Here is a 27,746-nt window from a genome sequence, read left to right on the forward strand (position 1 = left end):
ATTAACGTCAATCCTTAAGATAACCTGTTTATTTAATCAGCCAGCGATCTCCAATAATGTTCTCTAAAGTGTAGATTCGAAGCCAAAATAACATTGACCGGCGAAATCAGAAGAAAAACACGATAACCATAAAAAGCTATTCTCAATTAAAGCCTCCCAATTCCCGCCGCATTAGGCAATTCCAAGTGATTCCAAATATTTCTCACTAGTTTTAGCATTCAGTACGTTTACGCAATTATAGTGATTCAGCGGGCTTTCTTTTCCGATAAAAAATTACTTTAAAATGTGTGAACGAAACGCAACGGCCTTAAGAACAATTAAAGACCGCGCCGACCATTGAAACTTATTTAATTAATAATATAAGAATATCATTCCCCTTGGGGTGAGGTTAAGCAAAAGAACATTAAAGAAAATAAAGTTCCATTCTGATCTTTATCGGAGATTGATATAAAATCAGTTCTTATGAATAACTCCATTAGCAGCTTACCTTTGTAAATACATATAAGCATTTAGGCTTATTAGATATTGAGGCCTTAGAAAAGCTTATTTGAAATCGTAGACTAGCATTTCTAATGATTGAACGACATCTTCAAAAAATGAGGGTAGGAATAGTTTTCCGCACGACACGAAAAGTGCGATTATATAATTTTTTGTTGCCGATTTTATATGTTTTCTTTCTCGTGACACAATTGGAAAAAAAATCTATCATCAAACTATTAGAGTGCAATGTTATATTATTTATTTTTACATTAATTTACATACACCTGTAACAGTAACAGCCTGTAAATGTCCCACTGCTGGGCTAAGGCCTCCTCTCCCTTTTGAGGAGAAGGTTTGGAGCTTATTCCACCGCGCTGCTCCAATGCGTTTTGGTAGAATACACATGTGGCATAATTTCAATGAAATTAGACACATGCATGTTTCCTCACGATGTTCTCCTTCACCGTCAAGCACAAGATGAATTATAATCACAAATTAAGCACATGAAAATTCAGTGGTGCTTGCCCGAGTTTGAACCCACGATCGTCGGTTAAGATTCACGCGTTCTAACCACTAGGCCATCTCGGCTTATAATACATACAACTAACGCATCATAAACGTATTAGTATGACCTAAACGTAGCAAAACCTGTACAACCTGTAATATACACGCAATATAATGCCCCGTTCCTATATTTAACGAACTGTTATTGTACTTCAATATTTTTGATACGAGTAAGTACCTCAAAGTCGATCCTATAGGTAAGTATTAACCTCAAACTCACTAAGTAATTTTATTAGGAAACTATTGAATTACGCCTCGTAGACAATTATAGCATCCGTGATCAAAAGGTACATTGTAACCGGACATAAGTCAACCGGCTTGTAGTTTTGGTTTTATACCTAAAAACTAAAACCGCGCACTCAATTCTTTGTGAGTGTAGAAGACATTGGCGCAGTCCTCTGAATTCTGCAATTTACAATTGTGAAATTTCAATCAAAATTGTGATAAACGATTGTGACAAATATTTCGGATAAAACGACAAGTACCAAAGTGGTTTTATTATCTATATTCTATTATCGTTGTTTTAGTATTAAACAGTCACGTGATCGGATTGGCTCACTTTCATTCATGCACATTGACAGTGCACACCAATCTTTACAACACCATTGCACTGCATGGAATCAATTTTTTTTATATCCCTTGTCTTTTATTACGCTGGCTCACTCAATATTAAACAGGATAATACTTGACGGGCCGGTTGACGTGGTTGTTAGATACTTGCCTTTCACACCAACTTTGTGGGTTCGATTCCCACCAAGGACAGACATTTTAGTGCATGAACATGTCTGTTTGTCCTATGTCTGAATGTAATTATCTATATAAGTATGTATTTACAAAAGAAAAGTAGTATATGTTGTATATCAGTGTCTGGTTTCCATAGTACAAGCTCTGCTTAGTATGGGATCAGATAGGCGTGTGTGAATAATGTCCCAGGATATTATTATTAATACTGATATGAGGTAAAATTGATGCCACGTTGGCCATCCAGACAGGTTTGCGCTAAAAATCACGGTCCGAGTATTTATCTGTATATGAATTATGAGTATTTTTTGTTTATATACTCGCATTTAATACATTTACCCACTATGTCGATAAAGTCGGATAACAATATCATGTGAAAGAGACCTATTTGTTTCGCAATTTGCCATTTTAGTAAAACAATTGCATTTACTAGAAAATTATATTAACACACGATTATACAAAAACGTGTCTCGGTACACTCTTCTGTTCTGTGCGGGGATTGTTTGTTAATTGTTATTAATTATACCCATGAGAAGTTACCCGACTATTGTCACGTTTGAAATCAAAGAGAAAAGTTGCCGCGTTCATATAACCTATGTCTATTTAGCTTTTTTTTAACGGCTAGCGGATGACTTTATCGCATTCTGCCTTCTGCCATAATAACTATTTATGTATATAGTAATAGTCAAATATATTTAGTATTTCTAAATAATATCAACCGATATGGCCCAGCGGTTAGAACACCACTTAATTGAATGTTGCGAGAAACCCGGACAAGCCCAACTGAATTTTGTTAATGAGTCGTAATAAAAACTGCTAAAGCAGATTTTCGTCATATATCTATACAAACCGCACAAACAAACAACCTACAAACCGCAGTAGTTCGTGGATTTTATTTTTTTTAAATATAAAATCTTTTTCTCCCTGAACTCTTTTTACTTTCAAATCAAATTTAGGAGTTCCCATAATCTCCATATAACTTTAAAAATAATTAAATGTCTATACTGAATAAGCAGTGTCGATACAATCAATGTATTGTTAATAGTCGCGTTTATAACTCTATATACGTATAATATCCCTTACGGTCCAATTCCGAAAGTGCAATGACCCAACACTTCCTTTCGCTAAACGTAATTGTATAATTGAACAAATCACCGACTATCGCACGTTGTACAACACCTCCGTCACACTGGCTGACGATGCGAGCTACAAATACCTCGTTTACTTGACAACCTGCAATTTGTGTAACAGTAGCATATAATTTCTTAATGTCTGTGTGACGCTACTGAGCCACTCTATTGTGATGGGGATATTACTGGTCCACTAATAATGTATCCAATTGAAGAGTTTTTCTATATTGGTATATAATTGTAATCGCATTAATTTAAATTAATATTCTGTGAAGGTCATGATGATGAGGACTTTCTGATTTATGGAGACTTATATGCAAAAGATCTTCTAGCTGATTATTCAAACGAAGGATCAATAGCGCAATAGCTAACGAGCCGCCTAGCGATGTAAATGTCGCAAGTTTGATCCTGACCGTTTGGACTATTGTTGTCCCTACTCATAACACAAGCTTTACAATTGACTGGACGGGTAATTAGAAATATTAGTTATTCCTTTAAAAAAACGGGTTTTGCTATTTCCTGTTCTTTAAAAAAAATTATTGTACTATATCATCTTAGGTTATTCTTATGTTTACCAATATCATCGTGACCGATTTAGATCACGGTGCACTGTCTATTTATTTGATCCCCTTTTATTATATATGATTTTATAAAGCAACGAAACCTACATGAGTCGTATTGGAATCTACATTGGAGTAGGGTTGAGGAATGTAATCTAGTATTTTCCTCAAGATGTGATTAAATATATAAATACATTTGTAATATAAATAAACACATAGTCTACTTATTTGTTTTTAAGCTTGTGTGTTATCTGGACAGAACTAAGGAGAACTTAAATAGGCTTGTGAGCATGTTATCAACATATAGTTTCATATGTTATATATATACGTTCATATCTCTAATTTTCGCAAATCACTTAAGTGACTTCCAATTTGCCTTCGCTGAACTAACAATGTTCTTAGTGCACTACTCTATAAATATTCCACCTTACTCCCACTTAACTTAAAATTACGTTAAAAGTGGTTTCAAAAAGCATTTCTTCCCACAATTTGCTTCCTGAAAACTTTTCGTATTCCTCATCTTTCTTCAGCATATCCTTTACAGTTCAACGTGCCTGAAGCTTACCTTGGTTTATAAATCTACACATTTTCGTTTCCGAACCGGTAATAATTAATTAATTGAAAAAAAAAATGCAAACGTCATGTAAATTCAAAGTGAAGTCTCATGCTTACTTACAAGTCTCTGATATATTACACACACACACACACACACACACACACACACACACACACACACAACCACTTAAATAACATTATCGCAAGCATTATTACTATCATATATTTATGCATAAATTGTTTGCATATATACATGTATTATTCCATTCGCAGCATTTGCTTACCTATGCCATTAATAGACCATTTCCACTGCCTCAAGGTTTCCTGAGATCGCTCTTTAGCGATCAGCCTTACTGAATGGACTGATAAGGTGTCTCCGTTGAATAATCCTGAAGATGGTTGGAACTATAGACAAACAGCTAGAGTTTTGTGAACTCTAAAGCAGACGCTTGACATTTTAACCAAACCCTATTATTACACTAAGCATGTCGCCAGACAACGCTTGGCGTGCTATGTTGCACGGTTAGAGCATAACTTCTGCAGTTCTATTTTCTAATAACTGACATCGTATCTCACTCGTGCTACGTTAAAAACTGACTTCGATTTTGATACGTGAGTTTGATATGAATAACTTACTAGCTACCTAACTAATTACTACTTCTCGGTTCTTCTCGTTAGAATCTACAATGCGAACACGTCGTAGCTTTATATTAAAATTAAAATTGTAAAATGACTATTCCAGCATATATATATAGTATAGCATAGTAGTATAAATGAGTGATTCTTAGAGCGAATAAAGTTTATTTTGACTTTGACCTAACTCAATTTTCAAATCAATAACCCGAGTATATAAATACATATATATAGGCTGCAGTAATAGATAAGATTCCCAGAGCATAAGAATAACTCACTTCACATTAACGTATTATATAGATTATAAATCATATATACGACTGAATGGAACCCTTTGTCTCATACACAATCAGATGAAATATATCGATATGATAATGATTTAAATGTATCCGCTAATGTAATCGATTCCCATGACATGTGGCATTGTACGGGCGCGGCACAGTGGCGCTATTTCACGGCTGCGCGCGCGCAATCAGGTGAGACAACGGGGAGCAACGGAACAATATTTACTAACTGTTATAGATCAGAGCTTTGTAAGTATAAGACAGATAACACATAAAAGAGGAATTTACATGACGTTGGTTTATTTTTATTATTTATTAATACACAAAGTTAAACTAAGTATCAAATGTTAAGAAATTTTCTTACTATGAATAAATATATTTACATCAAAGTAAATTAAAACTGCATTTAAAGAACCTAATTGTCATGCAAATACCTTATTCAGTATACAATCATTACGCTATTTGACATTGAAAGTAACTAAGACCGGTTCGGAAAAGAACCTGACCTAATAAGAACCGGCAATAAACTCAGCATGTTTTTTTGTAATTACAATTTTCAACACAAAGAAATAGCCTATGCCTCTATACTAATCGTATAATAACTGCTTGCAAACAAATAGAAATATCTATTAAAGAAATAAGTATACTTTCTTCCGCTGCAGCTAATTTGAGTACACAATAAATCAGTTATATCCAAAATATTTTAAATAATAAATTCAAGAAACAATTTGCTTTCTTTAATTTATTGCTTCAAGTTATGAAATGATAAGACAAGCTCGTCATTTTACGTTACTTGTTCATTTTATATAAAGATAGAATAATAATAAAACAAATTTACAACTAAACAGAACCCACATCGGCATAGAGGAAGGAACATTTAAAATAATGATAAGATCGTCGGCAGTCCGCCACTGATCCCGGAATCAATATTGGGTATCAGGCGAATGTCCAAGGGGCGGATATCTGGAGAGGTGTTAATACCACCTACATATGGCAACATTTTAATAAATTAATGTACTAACTTCTCATTACATGTTGTGTGGTTTTTTGTGGGCGGAATCATAACGAAAATTCCTGAATAACTGGAGGCAAAATGCGAAATTTGGAGGACTGGTCTTTAACACATCTTGGAAGAGGACGAGGCCCGGTAGTGGTCTGCAATGTTGATTTTATCGTTCTTTTTATCATAAAATAATTATGAATATATTCCTTTCATAGTGTTTCATTGATTTTATACCTGAACTTCAAGTTAGTATATTATTTACAATGGTGATGCATCATGCAACCAATGAGATGTATAATTATAATAGTTATACATGATGTAAATCTTTTATATATTTGTACCAAACGAAATGCACCTTTATCGGTCATTATCTGTATGTTACCACCAACTAACACTGGGGCAACGTGGTATAATAAGCTCAATACATTTTTCTCACGACAAGAGCAGACCTTTTGACCCGGCGGTGGGATTCAGTGGATTTTACTTTGCTTTACTTTATGTTGGCTTAAAGTTACGTAACGAAGATATTTGACTTATTAAAAAAATGTAGTTTTGATTATAGCTTTATTATATAAGGTAAATTATGGTAATAACATCTCCAACTAGTTCATACCCTCAGATAGCCCTATAAGAAATGTGTCCGTTTCGGGAGATAAATATGTAATCTTAATATAATTGCGTCTCAACGTTCGATCCGCAAACATCCCTTCATTCGCCGCCCTTATTGACTCTCTCGGTCGGATGCTTCATGCGAGAAATCTTGGGGCGCCTGCGACTGATCGAATGAATGGTGAATGGTAGTGACAACTGAAATCGTTCACTTCCAGCTCGAGATAATTAAACATTATGTCATTCAAAGAAGCGGAAATATCGGATTGCTTACAAATTTACTTCGTTTAGAATAAGTTTTTATTTTTAATTTAAACTTAAGATCTAATAAACTAGACAACGATAGTGGCTTGTCCATATTATGTCATTAAATAACGTAAGTTTCTTCTTTCTCGAGTTACATGATTGTATGTTTTATTAAAATAAATAAATAGTTCCTTTCGGGTAAAGGAAATGAAATGTGTGTCGTGGAAGACTAAGCACGATACGAATGGCGACGATAAATTTCGTCAATTTAAAAAAAAGCCGTCGCCATCATACGGTAGGGAATTAGTCGTAAAATCGCATTACACTTCGTAAAACGGAAATCGGCTCATAAAATATTTCGTTTCCGAATTATCTTGACCTATGTCCTACTGGACAATTGCGAGTTTATCGTGTTCAAATATATGTGATAGAGGGGTGCTGGGGTCAATGTATGGTGGTCATCGAACAGACGGGCGATGTTCAATTGATATTAATAGCATTACAACACCTGGTCGCCGGTGACACTGGCACAGCAAGGCTTACATGGATATCAAATTTAATTATTAAATTTGCTGTTAAATACTTTAACTGTTTTTAGACGTACCCATATTTATTAACAAACGTATATATTTTAAATTTATTGACAAAATATAAATAAATATTCAATAAATAATATAGTAATGTATGTATGTGAATATATTTTGCATTTTATTTTTATTTCCACTAAGATAAGCAGTACTACTTACTGGTGGTAGGGCTTTGTGCAAGCTCGTCTGGGTAGGTACCACCCACTCATCAGATATTCTACCGCAAAACAGCAATACTTGATATTGTTGTGTTCCGGTTTGAAGGGTGAGTGAGCCAGTGTAATTACAGGCACAAGGGACATAAAATCTTAGTTCCCAAGGTTGGTGGCGCATTGGCTATAAGCGATGGTTGACATTTCTTACAATGCCAATGTCTAAGGGCGTTTGGTGACCACTTACCATCAGGTGGCCCATATGTTCGTCCACCTTCCTATTCTATATAAAAAAAAAAACTTATTCAAAAATGACTTTTGACTTTACATGACGTACCTAATCTCGTAATTTTTTTTTTAATATTTCGAAATTTTTCTTTGCCCAAATAAAAAACAAAACAAAAATTAATATAATCTATATTATAATCGATACACGATACGTGTGCAAAAAATCAATTTCATTCGAAAATCGAATTTTATGAGTCCGTTACATAAATTATTACAAAGCGAGTGCGCCTAGAGTTTATTTTTTGTTTCTTCACGCCATGTAAACTAGTTGCTTGTTATTAAATTTATACTCACAGTAATAGCGTGTTAACATCGCCATCAACACCTGATACAAAGGAAAAATATTTCTAAGTGAGTTAACATTCTATTGTTCTAATATTCTAAGCTTTCATATAAGCTTAGAATATATCTTGCTTTAAAAAATTATGATAGTTCCTTTATGTATATTTTTATACCCAAGAGCTCGTGGTTCAGAGAGGAAATAGTGCCAACTAATACAATGCCACAAGACAATATTCGGATGAAGTGTTTTTTAGTAATTTGTAATAATACGTGTAAATAGTATTTTATATTCACGTTTCTTTTATTTTTAATTGTAATAATTATTACGTAAATAATTAAAATTATAACCGTAACAGCCTGTGAATGTCCCACTGCTGGGCTAAAGGCCTCCGCACCTCTATTTGAGGAGAAGGTTTGGAGCTTATTCCACCACGCTGCTCCAATGCGGGTTGGTGGAAAAAAAAATTATAATACTGTAGCTAAATAAAATAAATAGTTTATTTTATAGATATAATAAAGTAAGCGATAATTATTTTCTCATACAAACGAATAGTCTTATATATAAATGTCACAATGTACATACACCCCAAAATATTAAGAAGTAGCCCAGGAAGCAGTTTCCTAGGTACCCTATATCGAACAAATAGTCACACCTTAGTGGCACCTTACGAATAATCTTGTATTTAAGCTACGAATTATAAGTTTCTATTATAAGTTTCTAAGATTTTGTAACTATGTACCCGCTCAGCTCCAACAAAAGACCAAATCCATCTTAATCTATTTTTTATATTTGTCTTTAAACACGATAACTGTGCCATTATCACATAATTTAGAAAAAAGTTGGGCACGCATCGCTCAAAACAAAACGGCACGATACACGATGTTTCAGGATCCCCTTTGAATGATTGCCGTCATTTTTTTCAAGGGAAATATACAAAAAAAACAACTCGCAATCTCATTAAACAAAGCGTGGCGGTGCACGCGATTTCTGTCTTTTTGTCAATTTTCATGTCATCAACGCTGCTATAATATTTCTGGCAGTCTTAATATGTGTTTATCAGTGCAAATAGAAGCAATTTGTTATTTTGATTGACAAAGTTTTTCACTTTGATTTCGTTTTGTGCGCTTGATATATTGGAGGTAATTTTTATCTTTATAAAAACTATTTTTTGTTTATTGTAATTTTTTTTCTTTGAATGTATTTACGTATTTGAACACTATGTTGTATATGTTTTGTTTTGTTTAGTTGACGCAAAAAGGTTTCATTTTTGTCACATTTACTGAAGTGTTATTATAGTAGCAGATATAAAAAGAGATAGATCACTTATTATTACGAGTTTTTCTTACAGCGCCATTGTCTATGGGCGATGGTGACCATTTACAATCAGGTGGTCCAATATTCCGTCTGACTACCTATTTTATAAAAAATATCTTGGCATATACACACATGACAATAATATATTTATGTATATAAAAAATAATATGTCACAGCAAGAAGTATAAACACCCTCATTTGTGTTAGCTTAACATTTACTGGGATGTTTTTTTTACAATAATACAATTTAAATAATTTATTAATGGGTAAAGTTTTGAGTCGACATATCGCAATGGTTAAACTCAATACTTATCTGAAAGTTACGAGGTCAAACTCAAACAAAGTCCACTAAATTTTTATGTTCTTTTAATTAATCTGGTTGGTGTTGAAGGAAATCGTTGCGAGGAAAGCCATATGTGATAAACCAGATATTTTTTGTCATAGGATACTGGACCAGCATCGAGCTGCGTGGTTGAACAAGCTCTAAGCTTTCAGCTCTCAAGCAGAGCTTGTTGAAGAACCGAGCATATATTTACAGGCTGTTACTTTCAAGTTATAATAATCCCTTTTGTTTTCAACATTGGATGAATTAAAGTTTGAAGTAAAATCGTAGTTTCGAAATAGATTACCGTTTACAAAAGCGACAGCTCGCTCTCATAAATCTCCTGTTAATCACCAGCTTCAGATAATCGCTTGGTCACTTATATGCGCATGTATCTATTGTTTGGTTAGAACGGACAATGGGTCGGATGTTTGTGTTAGTTTTAATCGAATTATTATTTGAAATTACTATCTTAATGATACAAATCAATCAATTTGATGAATACGTTCTTTATCATATATTTAGATTTATCATGTTGACTTTCATAGATGGAGCTAGAATTTATCCGATGTTTCTCTTTACAAAATATGGTAATATTGACATATTTTGTGTAGACATGGCAATTTACAAATTATCGAAACTAACGTACTTATTATATTTATCATCATCTTTCTCATCGTCAGCTTTTTGTTTCTCTATATAATTTTGCATTGAGTAATGCCTTATTTATTAATGATATTAAAATTTATTTATATTGATTTATTGACTTGACGAAGCTGTACCTAGGTACCTGTACCTGCTTAACAGTTATATAGTTTTTATGTAGGATAAAGTAACTTTCAATTATTATGGTATAAATTGTATCAGCTCGTAAATGTTTAAGTCCTAGAAAAAAGGAATAAAACCACACGGCCCCACTGGAAACTAACGTAAACACATATCTAAGTTTTTTGTCTTATACAGACAGGCTTACTCGTGACATTTTACAACCGAGAAAAAAAAAGCTTGTGTTCGATTTGAGACGTATATATTTTACAATCACAGCTATTTATGTTTGGACATTTCGGCTCCCATCATCACACTGCGTATCCAAAATGCGCTATATTTCAAGCCACCCCAGACACAGCACCATTGATAGTGGCGTTAGCGCAATCGGAAACCCATTAAGGTGACAAGTTCGATCATATGTTTATTGTGTTGGGTCACGGCAACCTCACGCTTTTGTCTAAGGGGCGCGTGCCACATTAAATTTAGGTGAATTACAAAATGTACTTTTAGATTTATTAAACTTGGACCATTCACATCTGCTAAATAATCCTTATTTCAATTGATACGTCTCCTATTCCCATTGAGTTATTTTAATTAAAATAGAGCGAGGCTTGCACGGGTAAAGCTCGTATGCGTAGGTTCCACCCACCCATCAGATATTCTACCACAAAACAGCAGTACTTGATATTTTTGTGTTCCGGTTTGAACGGTGAATGAGCCAGTGAAATTACAGGGACAATTGACATAAAATCATAGTTCCCAAGGTTGATGGCGCATTGGCTATGTAAGCGATGGTTAACATTTCTTACAATTCCAATGTCTACGGGGGTCGGTGACCACTTACCATCAGGTGGCCCATATGCTCGTCCGCTTTCCTATTCTATAAAAAAAAGCATTTAAAACCTTACCTTAATATGAAGTTTACGTGAACTAAACGCCGAAATTTATTAAAAAAATTGTGTGTCTTACTAGAGTACTAGACTGTCGTTAACTGTATGATATCACTACGAATATAAATAAGACGATGATAAGCGTCATTATATTCAAGCTTATAATAATATGACGTATCGTTCAGGTAATAAATACGTTTTAAGTACTTATTATAAATTATATTTATAAATAATAAAATAAAATAGCCATTTGTTCAAAACTGTACAAATGGTCAGTTGCTTAACAAACTTTTTTTAAGTTTTTCAGTACTGAACTTCACCTAACTGGTAAAATGAAAGCAATATGAAAGTTGTAAGAGATAATATTCTGGAACATTCGAGAGGGAAAGTGTGGAGCAAACACTCCGCTTCATAGTTCGCGCTAACTTCGCGGATGCGGGCGAAACTCCGATTCAATATTTATATTAACACATTTATAGTGTACCGATTTCTATTTAAACTTCACTGAAATTTACCGGTGGCTTTTTATTTGTTACGTAAGCGTTTCTTGTTTGTTTATATTCGAAATTTGAACGAATTCTCAATATCTACAGAGTATTAGGTACAGTTTGTATGATCAATTCTACAATATTAATTGAAAACATACGTAAAAGAAGATATTATGAAACGAAAAAATGGTTTAAAGTTATTGACAGTTTTATTTTTGAGTTATTTTTTTATTTATTTCTTAAAGTTTTAAAACTTCATCACGCGTATCAATAGTGACGTAAAATGTTCATTGATGTCAAAATTCTCATAGCTTAAAAGTAACACCTACATCCACTTACCTCATCGACTCATTTAAAAAAAAAGTTAATAAATATTCTTAACAATTTTCGATGCATATAATAAACATTTTATCATTCATAATTATCTGATAGAGTGATAGACTAACGGTTTTCTGTAATTATACTGCATTTTATATTCTCTTACCAAATATTCTCTTAACAAAGGTTGTCAAGGAGCCATTTTATTTTGTAGAGCATAATACACTTTCTATAATTATTGCAAACACTAACTATAAAAATCTAAAAATCTTGCTCGATTTCATGAAGACCATTTTGCAACTCTAGCAACCAAAACTTCGGGAAAGTATGTCAGTGTTTATAAATTTCACACAAGGATTCTCTAAAAGTAACAAAATTATACTAAACTTTTTTTAATTTTATTAAGTATATTAACATCAATTGTAATCCAATATATTATCATACATAAAATAAACATTCCTTGACGTATCTGTTCGTATAAACATTCCTCTATATTTAACACAACTCACATAATCCGACAATTGTTCGCCGGTCTAATTACGTTAAGGCTCCGAGCGACACGTTTGATTAAAATAAAACATGCTTAAATAATAAAACAGCACACGCGGTGAAAGATTAAGTGCCAATCATGCGTATAATGGCCATACCAAATAAAGATAACAATATTTCGAATTTTACCTATTCGATAACTATCTGCCGGCCGACCTACAGGGACGTTGGCAGGTGAAGAATACCGGCCGGCTTTCCATAAATATGTCCGGTACAGCATATTTTGAGCCTCGGTAGACATTTCTTCATAGCATTAACGCTACCAGGAACTATACGTACTGGATTCCTGTTTCATGGACCGCTTTTTTTGTCGTTAAATGTTGCACGTCGTCGTTTTAAAAATTAAAAGTGATACCATTTATAAAAATTAATTTCTTGCGATACTTTCGAAGCATGGGAGGAATGATGTTAGTGTAGGTGTTAGAGACTTCGTTTGTGAAACGTATTCGTGTTTAGTTTCGCGGTTAAATGTTAGCAAAATAAATATTAGTTATAAGCGTAATCGAGATAAATTATATTTATAGACTAGTTAGGACTAACTATTTTATGCAATTTCTAAATACAATATATTGTTAAATATAGATTATTAGTTTTTGCAAACAATATTAGATCATTTATAAATATTACTTCTCATAGACAAATTAAAATAGTACGATATATTTGAGTTATATAATATTCCTATTTAGTAAAATATTAAAATAATTTAATTGTGAACATACGCGACTATTAAATGCTAAACGGTTCTACCAATGTTAGCGACATATGTCGTTCGCAACAGCATCGAAGGGGATTTACGCTTTGTTGGAGACAAAGTTGTGCCAATGTTGCCATAAGAAATATAATGAATTAGCTTGTAATTGTTCTTCCTAAGAAACTGCATTTTATGATGAAAAACTCATAATTTTTTTGTTATCTATAACAAGTTCCTTACAAACACGATCATTTTTTTAATCTATATAGTAACAAAAAATACAATCCAATTTAATTAAAAAAAATACAAAAAAGTCAAACTTTCAAAATTCAACGATTATATTTTTCAACGAAAGCTTAAATAAGTACTTAAAAATAAAGTAAAAGCCAGTGAATGTCTCAATACTTAGACCTTAGCCCACCACACTGCTTCAATTTTTTTTTTTTTTATAGAATAGGAAGGCGGACGAGCATATGGGCCACCTGATGGTAAGTGGTCACCAACGCTCTTAGACATTGGCATTGTAAGAAATGTCAACCATCGCTTACATATCCAATGCGCCACCAACCTTGGGAACTAAGATTTTATGTCCCTTGTGCCTGTAATTACACTGGCTCACTCACCCTTCAAACCGGAACACAACAATATCAAGTATTGCTGTTTTGCGGTAGAATATCTGATGAGTGGGTGGTACCTACCCAGACGAGCTTGCACAAAGCCCTACCACCAGTAAACCTGCGGGTTGGTAACACATATGTCATTTTTTTACACTGACACATGCAGGTTTTAACGCGATGTTTTCCTTCACCGCCGAGCACGAAATGAAATCAATCATAAATTAAGCACATGAAAATTCAGTGGTACTGGCGTGGGGTTTGAACCCGCAATCTTCGTTTAAGATTAAAATTTTCTAACCAACGGGACATGTCGTCTCAATAGGTACTAACTTGTATATTATTCCAAGTCTCTCAAATCTCAAACATAAGTTATACAAAAATAGTAGATGTAGATGTAGTATGATAGATTTTTGAACATCTAAAGGTACGTGTAACGCTTCTATATTAAATAAAGATTTCTTACCTTACTTTAGATAATTGCTTGTTTCTTAGTTCGTATTCTATGCGCTCATGTATCGTTCGTCGATTGAATTGAAATCGCAATGACATTTCCATGAAACTTCTGTTCTGTGTTTACAATATGGAACTTATGACTACCTAACTAACTTACTACTAACCTAACCTAACCTATTATGAAACTAATTAAAGTTTTTAGGCATTCGATAACGCCCGTTTCGGTACCGTACGTGAACCAATTTTAATTAGCGTTTTTTGAGAGCATATTATTACTGGTGGTAGGGCTTTGTGCAAGCTCGTCTGGGTAGGTACCATCAGATATTCTACTGCAAAACAGCAGTACTTGATATTGTTGTGTTCCAGTTTGAAGGGCGTGTGAGCCAGTGTAATTACAGGCACAAGGGACATAAAATCTTAGTTCCCAAGGTTGGTGGCGCATTGGCTATATAAGCGATGGTTGACATTTCTTACAATGCCAATGTCTAAGGGCGTTGGTGACCACATACCATCAGGTGGCCCATATGCTCGTCCGCCTTCCTATTCTATAAAAGAAGACCTATAACAATTAATTTGCGTGATCGTGTTTAGTTGTCATGTTATGTGGAAATAAGATATATATACCACTGTTTATAAAGAACCATTAAACTAGAATTAGGGATCGAAGTTCTTGAATCAGTTTTGTTGTAACAACTATAACTGATAATCACGATTAAATTGTTTTCTTAAGTACAATGAAGAGAAGTCCCTAAGACGAACTTGTTTTTCGTATTACAACAGGACCCTTATATTGTGTTATAAATTCTTTATTTAAAAAAGTTATGGTATTTATATATATAATATCTCTCTCACACACATACACACACATTCAATAACGCACACACTATCACGCATACCCACATAATTTCTTAACATTAACTTTTTCTTTAGTTTGATGTAAACATTAGTTATTTCTATAAATTCAAATTATACTTTTGCTATAAACTAATTATTCGCTCTTGGGAGGAGATAGCTGGCTATGATTAGCACAAGTTATTCTTATAATATAGCTAGGATGACTGAATTGTTCTCTAAAATGTCTTTGTTAATTTTAATAAACACATAAATTATCTCTTGTCTAGACTAAGTTAATGTAAATAAACCTTTATGTGAAATAAATTTATTATTATTAATATTATATTTGATACTTCTTCGTACAGATATTTCTTCATTTTAGCCATATTCATAATTTGATTGTCAGTAATTGCTACATTTATTGTTTCTCCCTATTTATTGATAAATTACAAATACGTTTAATCTTAAGCTAACCATTAAAATCAATAAATATGTATCGTTTTGTAGTGACAGCCGAGTATTGTGGAAGTCGAGATGGCCCAGTGGTAAGAACGCGTGAATCTTAACCGATGTTCGTGGGTTCAAGCCAGAACAAGCACCACTGAATTTTCATGTGCCTAATTTGTTATTATAATTCATCTCGTGCTTGACGGTGAATGAAAACATCGTGAGGAATCCTGCATTTGTCTAATTTCACTGAAATTCTGCCCTATATGTATTCCACCAACCCGCATTGCAGCAACGTGGTGGAATAAGCTCCAAACCTTAAGAGGAGGTAAGCCTCCTCTCCCTTTTTGAGGAGAAAGTCCCTCTGCTGGGCCTTAGCCCATACATTCACGACATTCACGGGCTGTTACGGTTACGATTTTGTGTCAAATGATAAATATGTGTTTTCGTTTCAAATGATAAATATAACATATCAATGAGGAAGCGACTATAATGTTAAAATATAAAAATAAGAGAACAACAATAAAATACGAATACAGCTGACACATATACACTGCAATAATATGAGACATACGGCTTGGAGACACACAAACAAACACACTACAGAAAAAGTTTCGTAATGGTCTTACACTTATTTCAACCTAGATCTCATTCGCCAATTATCTGGAGCGTAACGTGCGATGCGGAACTTCGTTCCGAAAATACCAATTTCATATATCGGTACCTATTTGAAATACTTCTTATTAAAACTGTCAATATGCTACAAAATTGAGGGCAGTTGAAATACGGGGGACATATGTAGAATCAACCGTGTTTTATCGCTCGAACGCTCAAACTGAATTGGTTCATTGTGTCCGACCGCGTCTCATCTTCAAATAAAAGGGTGTTGCCTGTTAGTCACAATGCTGTTGATTTGCAGTAGTAGATTTCCGCATTATATTAGATTTGTCCTTTGACTGTACTGCAACGCAGACTGACCTAAATTAGTAAATCTATACATTACAAAACTGCAATGATCTGGATTTGAAAGATGATTTCATTCGAACCATGCTGATTCGTATTTTTTATATTAAAAAAAAAATATATATATATATATATATATATATATATTTGTTGGTGGACGACAAAATAGGCCACCTGATACGAAGTGGCCACTACCGCCCATAGACTGACGCTGTAAAATCCGCATCGCCAACGCCAACCTTGGAAACTATGATTTTATGTCCCTTGAACCTGTAGTTACACTAGCTCACTCACCCTTCAAAAGCACAGCAATACGATGTATTGCTGTTTAGCGGTAGAACATCTGATGAGTGGGTGGTATCTAGCTATCAAGTAAGATATGATTTTCTTTTTGTAGATTAGTACGAAATAAAATAATTGAGGGATAAACATTATAATGTATATATAGTACAACACACAGTAAATAATACGTAATTTAAACGATAAATCTTAACAGTTTATCGTTTTCGGTTATCTTCCAACTTTTATTACAATTTAACCGCAAATTCTCTGAACATCAGATAAAACAAATTAACAATTTCTCTAGGGATCATCGATTGTCTCAATAAAATGTTTCGTTACAACAACAAACACATTTCACTTCTCTCGATATCAATCTTAGACGCATTGACCGTCCGGAATCCGCGCGAACCCCTACTGATAATGTTCCTATATAAATGACTTCGATACGACAACTTTTCCCATCAAATTAACTAGAAAATCAAATATCGCCCTACCAAAACATTATCAAATCGCCTGCCCTATTACAGTGGAATAAAGACGATAATAGATAGAAATGATGTATAATAGTAGCGACATACGCTGATAAAATAGAGCAAAAGTAATAAAGCACCTTAATAATTGACGAGGACGCGTTTAAGTGTTCAAAGTAGTCCCAATAATAATTATATACAGTTACAAAAGTATTTGCGTAATGTTCCTTTATTTCTTAAGTAATATAAGCGCAATTGCGAAATGAAGAGCATATAATCTTAATAAAATAAATAGCTCGCAACTTTTTCATCTTCCTTTTTATTTATTTATCACATTTTCAAATGAAAAAAATATTTAGTAATATCTTTCTTATAAATGTTGTTTTATAAGTATTGTTTAACTAATCACCCTCTTTACAACATTTATAGGTAAAGCGTTAATTTATTAATTATATTTGACTTGTAATATGTTTCATTTTTTTCGGTTACCATTACGTGTCATAGAATTTTTTTTATCTGTAATAGCAACACAGATGGAACGGCTGGGGGAGCAAGGGCAATGTCTTCAGTATAATTTATGACGAACACCAATTTGTTGGCGTCGTATTAAAGGCCGACGTAAACTGTTGAATGGACCGAAAAGTGGGGTGTTGTGTCATACTTAATATAGTTTCACTTTTCTATTTATCTCTATTAATTTGACTAAAAAAACTTCATTCCGATATATTGGCAATACTTTGAATGTGTTATTTATTAATGAAATGGCAAACTGATTTTATTCTTTTGGATAGGTAAACCAACACTCATTATAATTATATTGGTTTATGGAGTATTTTATAGGCATTTCTTACAGTGCTGACGTATTTAATCCATGTGGAAACTTACCATAATAAAATATTTAAAATTCCGTTTTCAACATCTAAAAATACAAAAAAAAAAAACAAAACACTACGAATACTTGATCTCAAGCATGAGTACAATTTTTCAAACGCAAAAAACTTCATATGTGTACGAAAGATACATGCAAAATAAAAATTTGGTTATAAACTAATTTACGCAAACTTTAAAAATATGATATGAATTTATCGCATTGCGTGAAATTCGTTTCTAGATTCTTATAGTTGGAACGAATAAGTTCAAATAAAAGAAAACACTTGTAACATTACTTTTACCTATCGCAACGCGTTTTATATTCAATGTCTTTGATATTTTCTCTGTAATAAATATATATATATAGCAAATAATAAAACGATTTCTTTTTATTTATAAATAATTGATTGTTGACTACACTAAGTATGATATAATGTATCAATATTAAATACTACACTAAATAATGTTTAAAAAGATACGATACCCTTAAAATCGATACGCTTACTATTACATTAATTGTGTTAGCTAAACGACGTGGTGTTGGGTTATAAACCAAATTATAACGCACCATAACCTCTGTTGACAACTCACTCGTATAATGGCGCCGTATTTCGGCGGGAAATTGACGCTGCAACAGCAACACTCTAAACAGCCAGACATATTAACTACATGATGCCAAATCGTTAATGGTGGGTAAAACGATAAACTGCATTTATGTTTTTTTTTACGCTTTTCTGCTTTAATACAGTATTCAATTTATTTATTCATTATTTTAAAATGTATAAATAAAATTGATAAATAATGCTATAATTTTTTAAACTAGCAGTTTAAAAAAATATAGCATTATTTATCAAAATTTATCTTAGGTCGTATTTATTACTCGTTTTATTCGATTATTCGTTTTCAAATTTTGAATCATTTGATGATGAGTAAAAACTATGTAATTCTGCAATATTTTTTTAATCTTTAAAAATTACAGCAATAAATATGACACAGTCACAACATTAAAAGAATTGACAACGAACTTGCCGACAATTCATTTTTAGACGGTCTTCAAAATTTTATCTTTAATATTTTTTGTTTTCTAAAATGTGTTGGTTAGGTTGGGCAGTTGCTTTGTCTTTATTGTCATATATGTTTATGGCTCCTCCTCCTAAACATTAGAAGAGAAAAATAAAAGTATAATTTGCACTTTAAATCAAAGAAAACCTCACTTTTTTCATATTTTACAATTCTATAACCTTTGACATAAGTATACGTAAGTAAGAAGCTAATATAGTTTATTTTTATTATTCCAATTCCAACTTGCAAAAATAAACAAAAACTCTTATTATGGCTAAATCAGTATTATTAGGTATCAAGTCCCGGATAAAATATAGAATTGAGGCACGATCACGAAGTATTACTCAGTACCTAATTAAAGAGCACAACATATTTTTTATATTTTCAAATGAGTTAGCAAGCAGGCAAATAGGTCATCTGGTGGTAAATGATTATCACCGCCCATAGACATTGGTGCTGTAAGAAATATTAACCATTCCTTGCATAGCCAATGCGCCATCTTTGGAAATAAGATGTTATATCCCTTTAGTCATTTACCTACATTCAGATTACAATGTGATAATGTAAATATAACACGTGCAGTATGTAGTATGTCTTAATATCTTGAGATATTTTCAAGAAAGTAATATAATATTATAAAAAATATATCTTATCTTAATAATTATGTTACAGTATGTAAGATTGTAATCCTGCACCGCTGACTAAGATGCTGCCTTTCGATGTCCGTTACAAAACAATGTTTACGTTGCAAGTCGAGATCGAATAAAAGCTAAAATACTTCCGTCGAAGAAATGTTACGTTAAATTGTTTAAAAAATTTAAAACACGTTTATTTTTATTATAATTATGCAAATATTTTGTTATTTTATATGCTGTGGTAAAAGTCTAAAGATTAATAATTTCTGTTTTCACGGGTCATTTAACCCGTTTTCCGTATTTTCCTTAGTCACCACGCTTGGCAGGCGGTTTGTTGGCCGTAGTAGCTGGAAATATTTCGCTGATAGCGCTGCTACCCGCTATCAGAATTTGTATTTTCGAATTCCAGCATTTGTGTGGTTATACCGCCATGATTTCGGGCGCCAGAGATCTGTAGGATGCACCACGAACAGGTGAGATTGACGGTAGGGAGGGAGCCCAAGGTCGGCAAGTATTGATGAAACACCTGTTGGCAGCGCAGCTTGGATGTAAGACCGATTATTATGCCGTGATGGCAACCGGCATGACGCTCTCTCATGTAGTCAAGCACCCACTCTAGTCCGCCGATCTCTAATCCCTTGTGTGTGCGGGCCGCGTATAGTATATACCTCTTTGCTGTATATTATTATAATAAAAATAAACATATATTTATTTTATTAACGAGGCTACGTTTTTTATTTATTTTACTCCATATTTATCTATTCGTTTTCTTGAATTATAAATTATTTCTATAAAGTTTTATTCATATCTGCCGGGCTTTCCAAAACAACTACATTTTGTTAATTTGTTATGTAAAAATTACATTAGAGCCAAAAACAATAAAAGTTACAAGGAAGCATTCCTCTTACTTTAAAATTATAATTATAACAGACATATTTTACTTTATTTTAATACCTTTAATAAATCACGACGGACTGAACAAATACACCAACAAATAAAAGTCTGTCGTAAATTTCGTAGGGTAGACCTTAAAATAATAATTTCTGATGAGAACATAAAATTATTAGGATATTTGAATAATATATAGAGACATATATATTAAGTATTGAATTTATCATTCTATGCAATATTTCCGAACACAAGCAGTAATGTCATTACCTTATCAAGCTGTCAGTGTCAAAAAATTCAAAATAGTAATAAAGTTACACCTAAGTTAAATGTTAATTCGTAAAAAGTATACATTGTTATAACTTACGTATAAATGTGCCTAAAAAAGGAAATTAATATTTCAAAACAAATAGAACTAATGCAATTAAAATATTGTAGTCGTTCCAGTTAAACTAAAACAAGTTCAATACTGTTGAAAAGTTCGCTATTTATTGGCGGTCACTATGTCTTCGCCGATATCTATATCTGACGATGATGAAAGTTTCGATGTAACGCCATCCCTTGTAGAGATATCTAAAATAAGTCGAACGATTGTTTTATCAGACGATGAGGACGAAGAACCTTCACAATCTAACGTAAATATTAGGCGGGGTATAATAAAAAATCTCTTTCCTAAAACTTCAGAAGTGAAGGGAGAATTTACTCGAAATGGTGCACATACATCGGAAAATAAACCACAACATAACATTACTATGGAAGGGGTTAAAGTTATTCTTCCTGTTGAACCATACAGTTGTCAAAAGGCTGTGATGTCAAAAGTAATTTCTTGATATATACTTTTTTATATTGACTATAACAGAATAACATGTTGATTCTTAAAAACTAAAACTTTACGACATTACATATATATGTGGTTTAGGCAGGCGAAAGAGCAAAATCAGTGTTTAACTAAAAAACCGCTAAGCTACTTTTATAAGTGAGGCGTTTAAGTGTAATTTTAATTTTTTATATATTTTGGTTAAAGTCAAATTGAACTAAAGATTGCTGGTTCAAATCCGGGCAAGCGCAATCGATTTTTCACATGCTTTATGTGTGTTTTTTAATTCAATTTATGCTGATTAGTAAAGAAAAACATTAAGAGGAAATCTGTGTGAGTCATTATAGGCCACATATGCACTAACCCACACTGTAGTAACATGCTGTAATTAGCTATAATATAATAATAATTCTGAAGCAGACATTTAAAGGATGTTTCTAAATTTACTAAAAGCTTTAGTTATTTAAAAAACTTTACTACAAAAAGTCTTATGTTAAGGAGCTTTTTAGTTTGGCTACAACATAATATTAATTATGTGAAGTCAAAATAAAATGATGGGTGTAAAATTATTAAAATATAAACAAGAAAAAATTGTCCACTTTGAAATAAATTTCAGATTTTAGATATAAAAAGTATTTTTTCTTTCAGGTTATATGTGCACTAAACAGAGAAGAAAATTGTTTAGTGGAAAGTCCAACAGGCACTGGTAAAACTCTAGCTCTCCTCTGTGCAACATTAGCTTGGCAGAAGAAATTACAGGGTAAGTCTAAATATTTAGTGAAAAAAAATATACAGCCAGCGATTCACCCTGCCTGTATATATTTTACTTTGTTACTGTTTTAGAGATAAATAAATATCGATGTATATATTTTTTAAATCATTATATACATTGTACATATAAAGCATTAAGTTTTATTGTGTCCATACAATTAACAAATCTTAGAGGCACTTTTGATTCGTCATTTTGCAAGTTTGTTACAAGTGCGTTCTAATTTGTTACCACTGGTTCAAATGTGATACAACAGAATGTTATCCGTAAATTAGGTATTAACATTCTTTGCTTTTCATTTAGAATCTTCTTCATTACATATCACATTATGGTTTATAAACATGAAAACAGGCTAATGTATACACACACGAAAACTATATATTTATTTCCCTATCTACAAAGTAAATAATAATAAAACCAACTAATTATTGGCATAAAAAAATATTTGCCTTAGGACGGACTACAGTCTACTTTAAACAGTAGAAATTTTAGTTGCTTTTCACGTCTGTCATTTTGTTTAATTGGAATTAAATAAATATTAGCGATATAAATACTATATTAATTTTAAATGTTTTACTAAAAACGGCTGAAGCAGTTTAATAGTTGACGGTGCTTAAACTCCTGTGCTTCTGCACATAAAACCTTTTGCTTCTGCGCCTGTACTCTTCGGTCGTGTTAGTTTTCCTAGTCCTGGACATTAGTATCGGTGTCCGAAATTATTTTTTTCTTAATTTATATTGAGTGTTATATTAGTATTATATCATTTATTATAAATATTGTATTGTTTATAAATTATAAATGTAATGTCATTCAATGTTGTTGTAAACGCATGAAAGTAAAGGTTGTAATGCATGAAACCTGTAATAGCCTACTATTATCGTAATTTTTTCTTGTTAATTTTGTGAATATGCCAATGGTGTTTCTTATATCAATAAATAAATAAATTCAACGTCAGAAGATCATATATCAGATATTCTACCGCAAAACAGCAATACTTGTTGGTCGTTGTGTTCCGGTTTGAAGGGTGAGTGAGCCAGTGTAATTACAGGCACAAGGGACATAACATCTTAGTTCCCAAGGTTGGTGGCGCATTGGTGATGTAAGCGATGGTTAACATTTCTTACAAGGCCAATGTCTAAGGGCGTTTGGTGACCACTTACCATCAGGTGACCCATATGCTCGTCCGCCTTCCTATTCTATAAAAAAAAAAAAAACTTCACTTACCTATATATACATACTTAAATTTTTATAAGACATACAAGTTATGAAAATACATCACCGTATTATACCATTATATAAACAGGATTACAAATTCGTAACACAACCGGTAAAGTTACGAGAAGCGTCAATTGATCACAAGTGCTCGCGTGCGCAGTTCGACGTAACGAACAAACTGACTTATAAATCAAAAACACTGTCACACGACATCGTGAACAGCCTAACACGAAAATTGCAGTACAACCGAATGCATTTGTTGCATGCTAGCCATTTGCATCGGTAAGGGCGATGCTGATATTTTTCATGTTTTTTATTGTTACCTGATTGGTCCATTCATTTTGTCAATTGCATCATATAATGTACATAATTCGATCGTTTGTGATTTTCTACATGAATACATGTTTATTAATCAGTCTCTAATCTATCAATCTTGTATCATGCTGCATGATACTATGATAACAGAAACTGTGATGCCTTATTATCGATACCATAAAGATAAAAATTATTTTTAATGTAAGTACTAATTAGTATTGACTTACACACAAGTACAAAGCATATTTTTAATTAATTATTTAATTTTTCTAATTATATTGGAATATTTCAAATATATAAATGTTTATTACTATTTATTACAAGTTGCTGTTTGGTTTCAACCGCGCGACTACCGTCTTAGTGTGATGTTGATATATGCATTTAATAACATTACTTAAGCCTTTTTAAAGCTATCTAACGCATTTAACACATATATATATATATCAGCCATATTAAAGTGTATGACTGCGTTTAACATGAAGATGTTTTGTTTTTTTAAACGATTCTAATTTGAACCAGGTTTGACACTTTAAGACAATTATTTAGTATTTATTTAGAAAAATAGCTTTAGGCATTTCAACACAAATAGGCATTATATTCTTTATTTCTGAACGGAGGTAAAACAGTTGCGAATAAAATAAAAAAAGCCTGTTATAATAGAATTGCATCAAGAGGTTCAATCAAAAGGGTTAACCCATATCTGCTAATGGAATCATTTAAGCCCTACAGAAAGAAAATGCTTAATATTGAAAAAATATTATGTACGTGAAAATAAAAAATAGTTTTGGGCAATATAGATTAAATGCAAATAATAGTTTCAATAAAAAAAACATTAATGAATAAAATGATTGCACGTAAAATAGTTATAAATATTTATGAATTTACATACATACTGTTCTGCGATCGTGTAGTTCAAGCGACTCTGAAAGTTGATCACACTACCAGCGGTACCAACCCTGAAGTTATCAACAGTTATAAACATTTCACCTAAACGATAACTTTCAAGTCTCTACATAAGTAATGTGATTACGACCTCGGAAATCTGAAAATATCAAACTTTTCGACACCGAGCCAACGATGATCGTATATAGATGATACATTGAATTACACAGATACACGGCACGAGAAATAATGCTTAATAAATGTCAAAACTTATAACGGAGTCAAGTTAGTACGAGAAACATATTTGTGGGCTACTTCAGTTAACGAAAAAATTACGACATCGCACGATTTTTTTCTGTAGTCAAATTTAATATTTATAACGATATTTCGCTTTTTTTATGTAAGTGCGGGGCAAACTGGCAGCCTCATGTGATGGAAAGTGCCTCCCACTGCCCATAGACATCTGCACCACCAGAGGGTTTACAGGTGCGTTACATCTTTAAGGAAGAGAAGGGTCTTTTCTTGAAGGTTTCTATGTCATATCGGTTCGAAAAAGTCGCCGGCGGAAACTGTTCCACAGAGTTACAAATTTAATCAGTAGTTTTATGACGTCTGTTTTTGCTGACGTTTTCATGATTTCGTTTTGTTAACCAATGGTTCAAATTTCATGTGATAGTAAATCCTCAGCAGTATCAGTAATCTGTAGAATAAAACTGCTGAAGAAATGTATTGCGACTAATATATAAATTTGCGACTGCAAATTCCAATACATTTCTTTTTATCATACACTACTACAGCCACAAGTACATAACATTTTAGTTCCCAACGTTAGTGGCGCATTAGCGACGTAAGGGATAGTTAATATTTCTTACAGTTCCAAGGCAGCGGTGACCACTTACCATCATGTAACATTTGGCAGAGCCAGACCTGCCAATCTATTTTAAATTAAAAAAAAAAGCTCACTTCAGATCTCACTCGACTTACTCGATGCGCAATTTTAAATATTATAATTATTGCACTCAATTTCGTTTATAACTTTTTGATATTCACGATCGTGCACTGCAATGAGTTTTATTATTTGTTATAGTTGTACATATAATATTTTTCATGGCTACGTTGACGTTTGATTAACTTCACCCATGCATACACAACAATTAATAAAAGACAATACAGGGAATAAAATAAAAAAGCCGAGATGGCCCAGTGGTTAGAACGCGTGAATCTTATCCGATGATCGTGGGTTCAAACCCGGGCAAGCACCACTGTATTTTCATGTGCTTAATCTGTGATTATAATTCATCTCGTGCTTAACGGTGAAGGAAAACATCGTGAGGAAACCTGCATGTGTCTAATTTCATTGAAATTCTGCCACATGTGTATTCTACCAACCCGCATTGGAGCAGCGTGGTGGAATAAGCTCCACAACCTTCTCCTCAAAAGGGAGAGAAGGCCTTAGCCCAGCAGTGGGACATTAACAGGCTATTACTGTACTGTACAGGGAATATAACAAAATTTATGAATAAAGTTAGTTTAATTTTTATGTATATGTTAGTTTTAATTCTAGATAATCATTCAAAATATGCTGTCTCGATAATCAAATGTATAATTGCAATTGACGTTGAATAAATAATACATTCAGTGGCGTAGCTAGGTGAACAAGGGCCTCGGTGCATAAGGAAAGAATCGGGTCCTCATCCCCTCTTTCCGTGTAGCTTGAACTTATATTGGTCTTCAAAATTATAGATAAGAACAAGAATAGGAAACAGTGAGTTCAACTTATCCCTAGTAGGCAAAATCCATACGTCGCCTCTATGAGGGGTGGAATATCTGTGTGTTTAATAGAAGAAAATGGGAATAAATAAACAACGACGCACAGGACAATACAGAATATTTATTATATAGATGAGATCTATAAAAGGAAAAAATACGATTTTTAACAGAATTCCCCGTCCACGCAAGAATTTTTTTTCTTTTTTTCTTTTACGCTCCTCTCTTTTCATAACTGAGGTTAGAGGGCCCCCTGAGCTCGGGGGTCCTAGTGCACCACCTGGCCCTACGATAGCTACGCCACTGAATGCATTCCTGTTATTTATGGTTATTTTTCCTGAATTATTTTCGTCAAATATATAATACATACTAGTAATATATTGTATAATTTATTATAATATTATGTATAACAACACGTTGCTTCCCATAAGATATAGTAAAAGTTTAATGTATATCGGTTTAAAAGTAAGGCGTTACAAAAAAAAATGACGTCTCCATACTTATTACTATATTCCGTGATATGCTTAAAACTACTAAGTTTTACAAAACCTGTTATATCGTCGTTTTTCTATCACACGTTAGTTCAAAGTTACAGCACATGTATAAATTCCTATTATATATTATAGAATGTACTTTAACTTGACATCTATGTATGCAAAACAAAACTTCGAAATTATGGCGCTATTCCTGCACAGTTCTCGGCAAACGTGTATCGATACATCAAGTCATCGTTGTGAAAATATATAATTATTTATTTTATACTTTATTGCAAGCAAAATGCTAAAGCATTAAAGGCATAAAAAGTGCGGAAAAGAAGGTTTGGATGAACATATTTTTTTTTAATTTTTTCGTTTAACTGACAACTTTTCCAAGTTTTCTCATCCTAAAATTTAAATTCAATTAGACTATATTGATTACTTAAAAAAACAATTATACAAATCGGATAGGCTGTTCTCTAGTGATCCTGATGCAATGCTAACCAACGAAGAGCGTTGCATTTTTATC

The 27,746-nt window shown here is 32.8% G+C and overlaps 2 protein-coding genes across 4 annotated transcripts in view; one reads left to right on the plus strand and one right to left on the minus strand.

Annotated features, from left to right (window-relative positions):
• Positions 1–27,746, minus strand: part of LOC126775497 (fatty acid-binding protein-like) — a 98,704-nt gene that overhangs the window by 22,027 nt on the left and 48,931 nt on the right. The gene's annotated exons all lie outside the window — the stretch shown is intronic.
• LOC126775424 (Fanconi anemia group J protein homolog) overlaps positions 21,296–27,746 on the plus strand; it is a 76,302-nt gene continuing 69,851 nt past the window's right edge. For all 3 annotated transcript variants that reach the window (XM_050497359.1, XM_050497360.1, XM_050497361.1), the window contains exons 1-2: positions 21,296–21,794; positions 22,442–22,553. In XM_050497359.1, coding sequence (XP_050353316.1) covers positions 21,480–21,794; positions 22,442–22,553 — 427 coding nt within the window. In that variant the 5' untranslated portion in view covers positions 21,296–21,479. The remainder of the gene's footprint in view (positions 21,795–22,441; positions 22,554–27,746) is intronic.

This window comes from Nymphalis io, chromosome 18, assembly GCF_905147045.1.
Source record: "Nymphalis io chromosome 18, ilAglIoxx1.1, whole genome shotgun sequence".
Taxonomy (NCBI): Eukaryota; Metazoa; Arthropoda; class Insecta; order Lepidoptera; family Nymphalidae; genus Nymphalis; species Nymphalis io.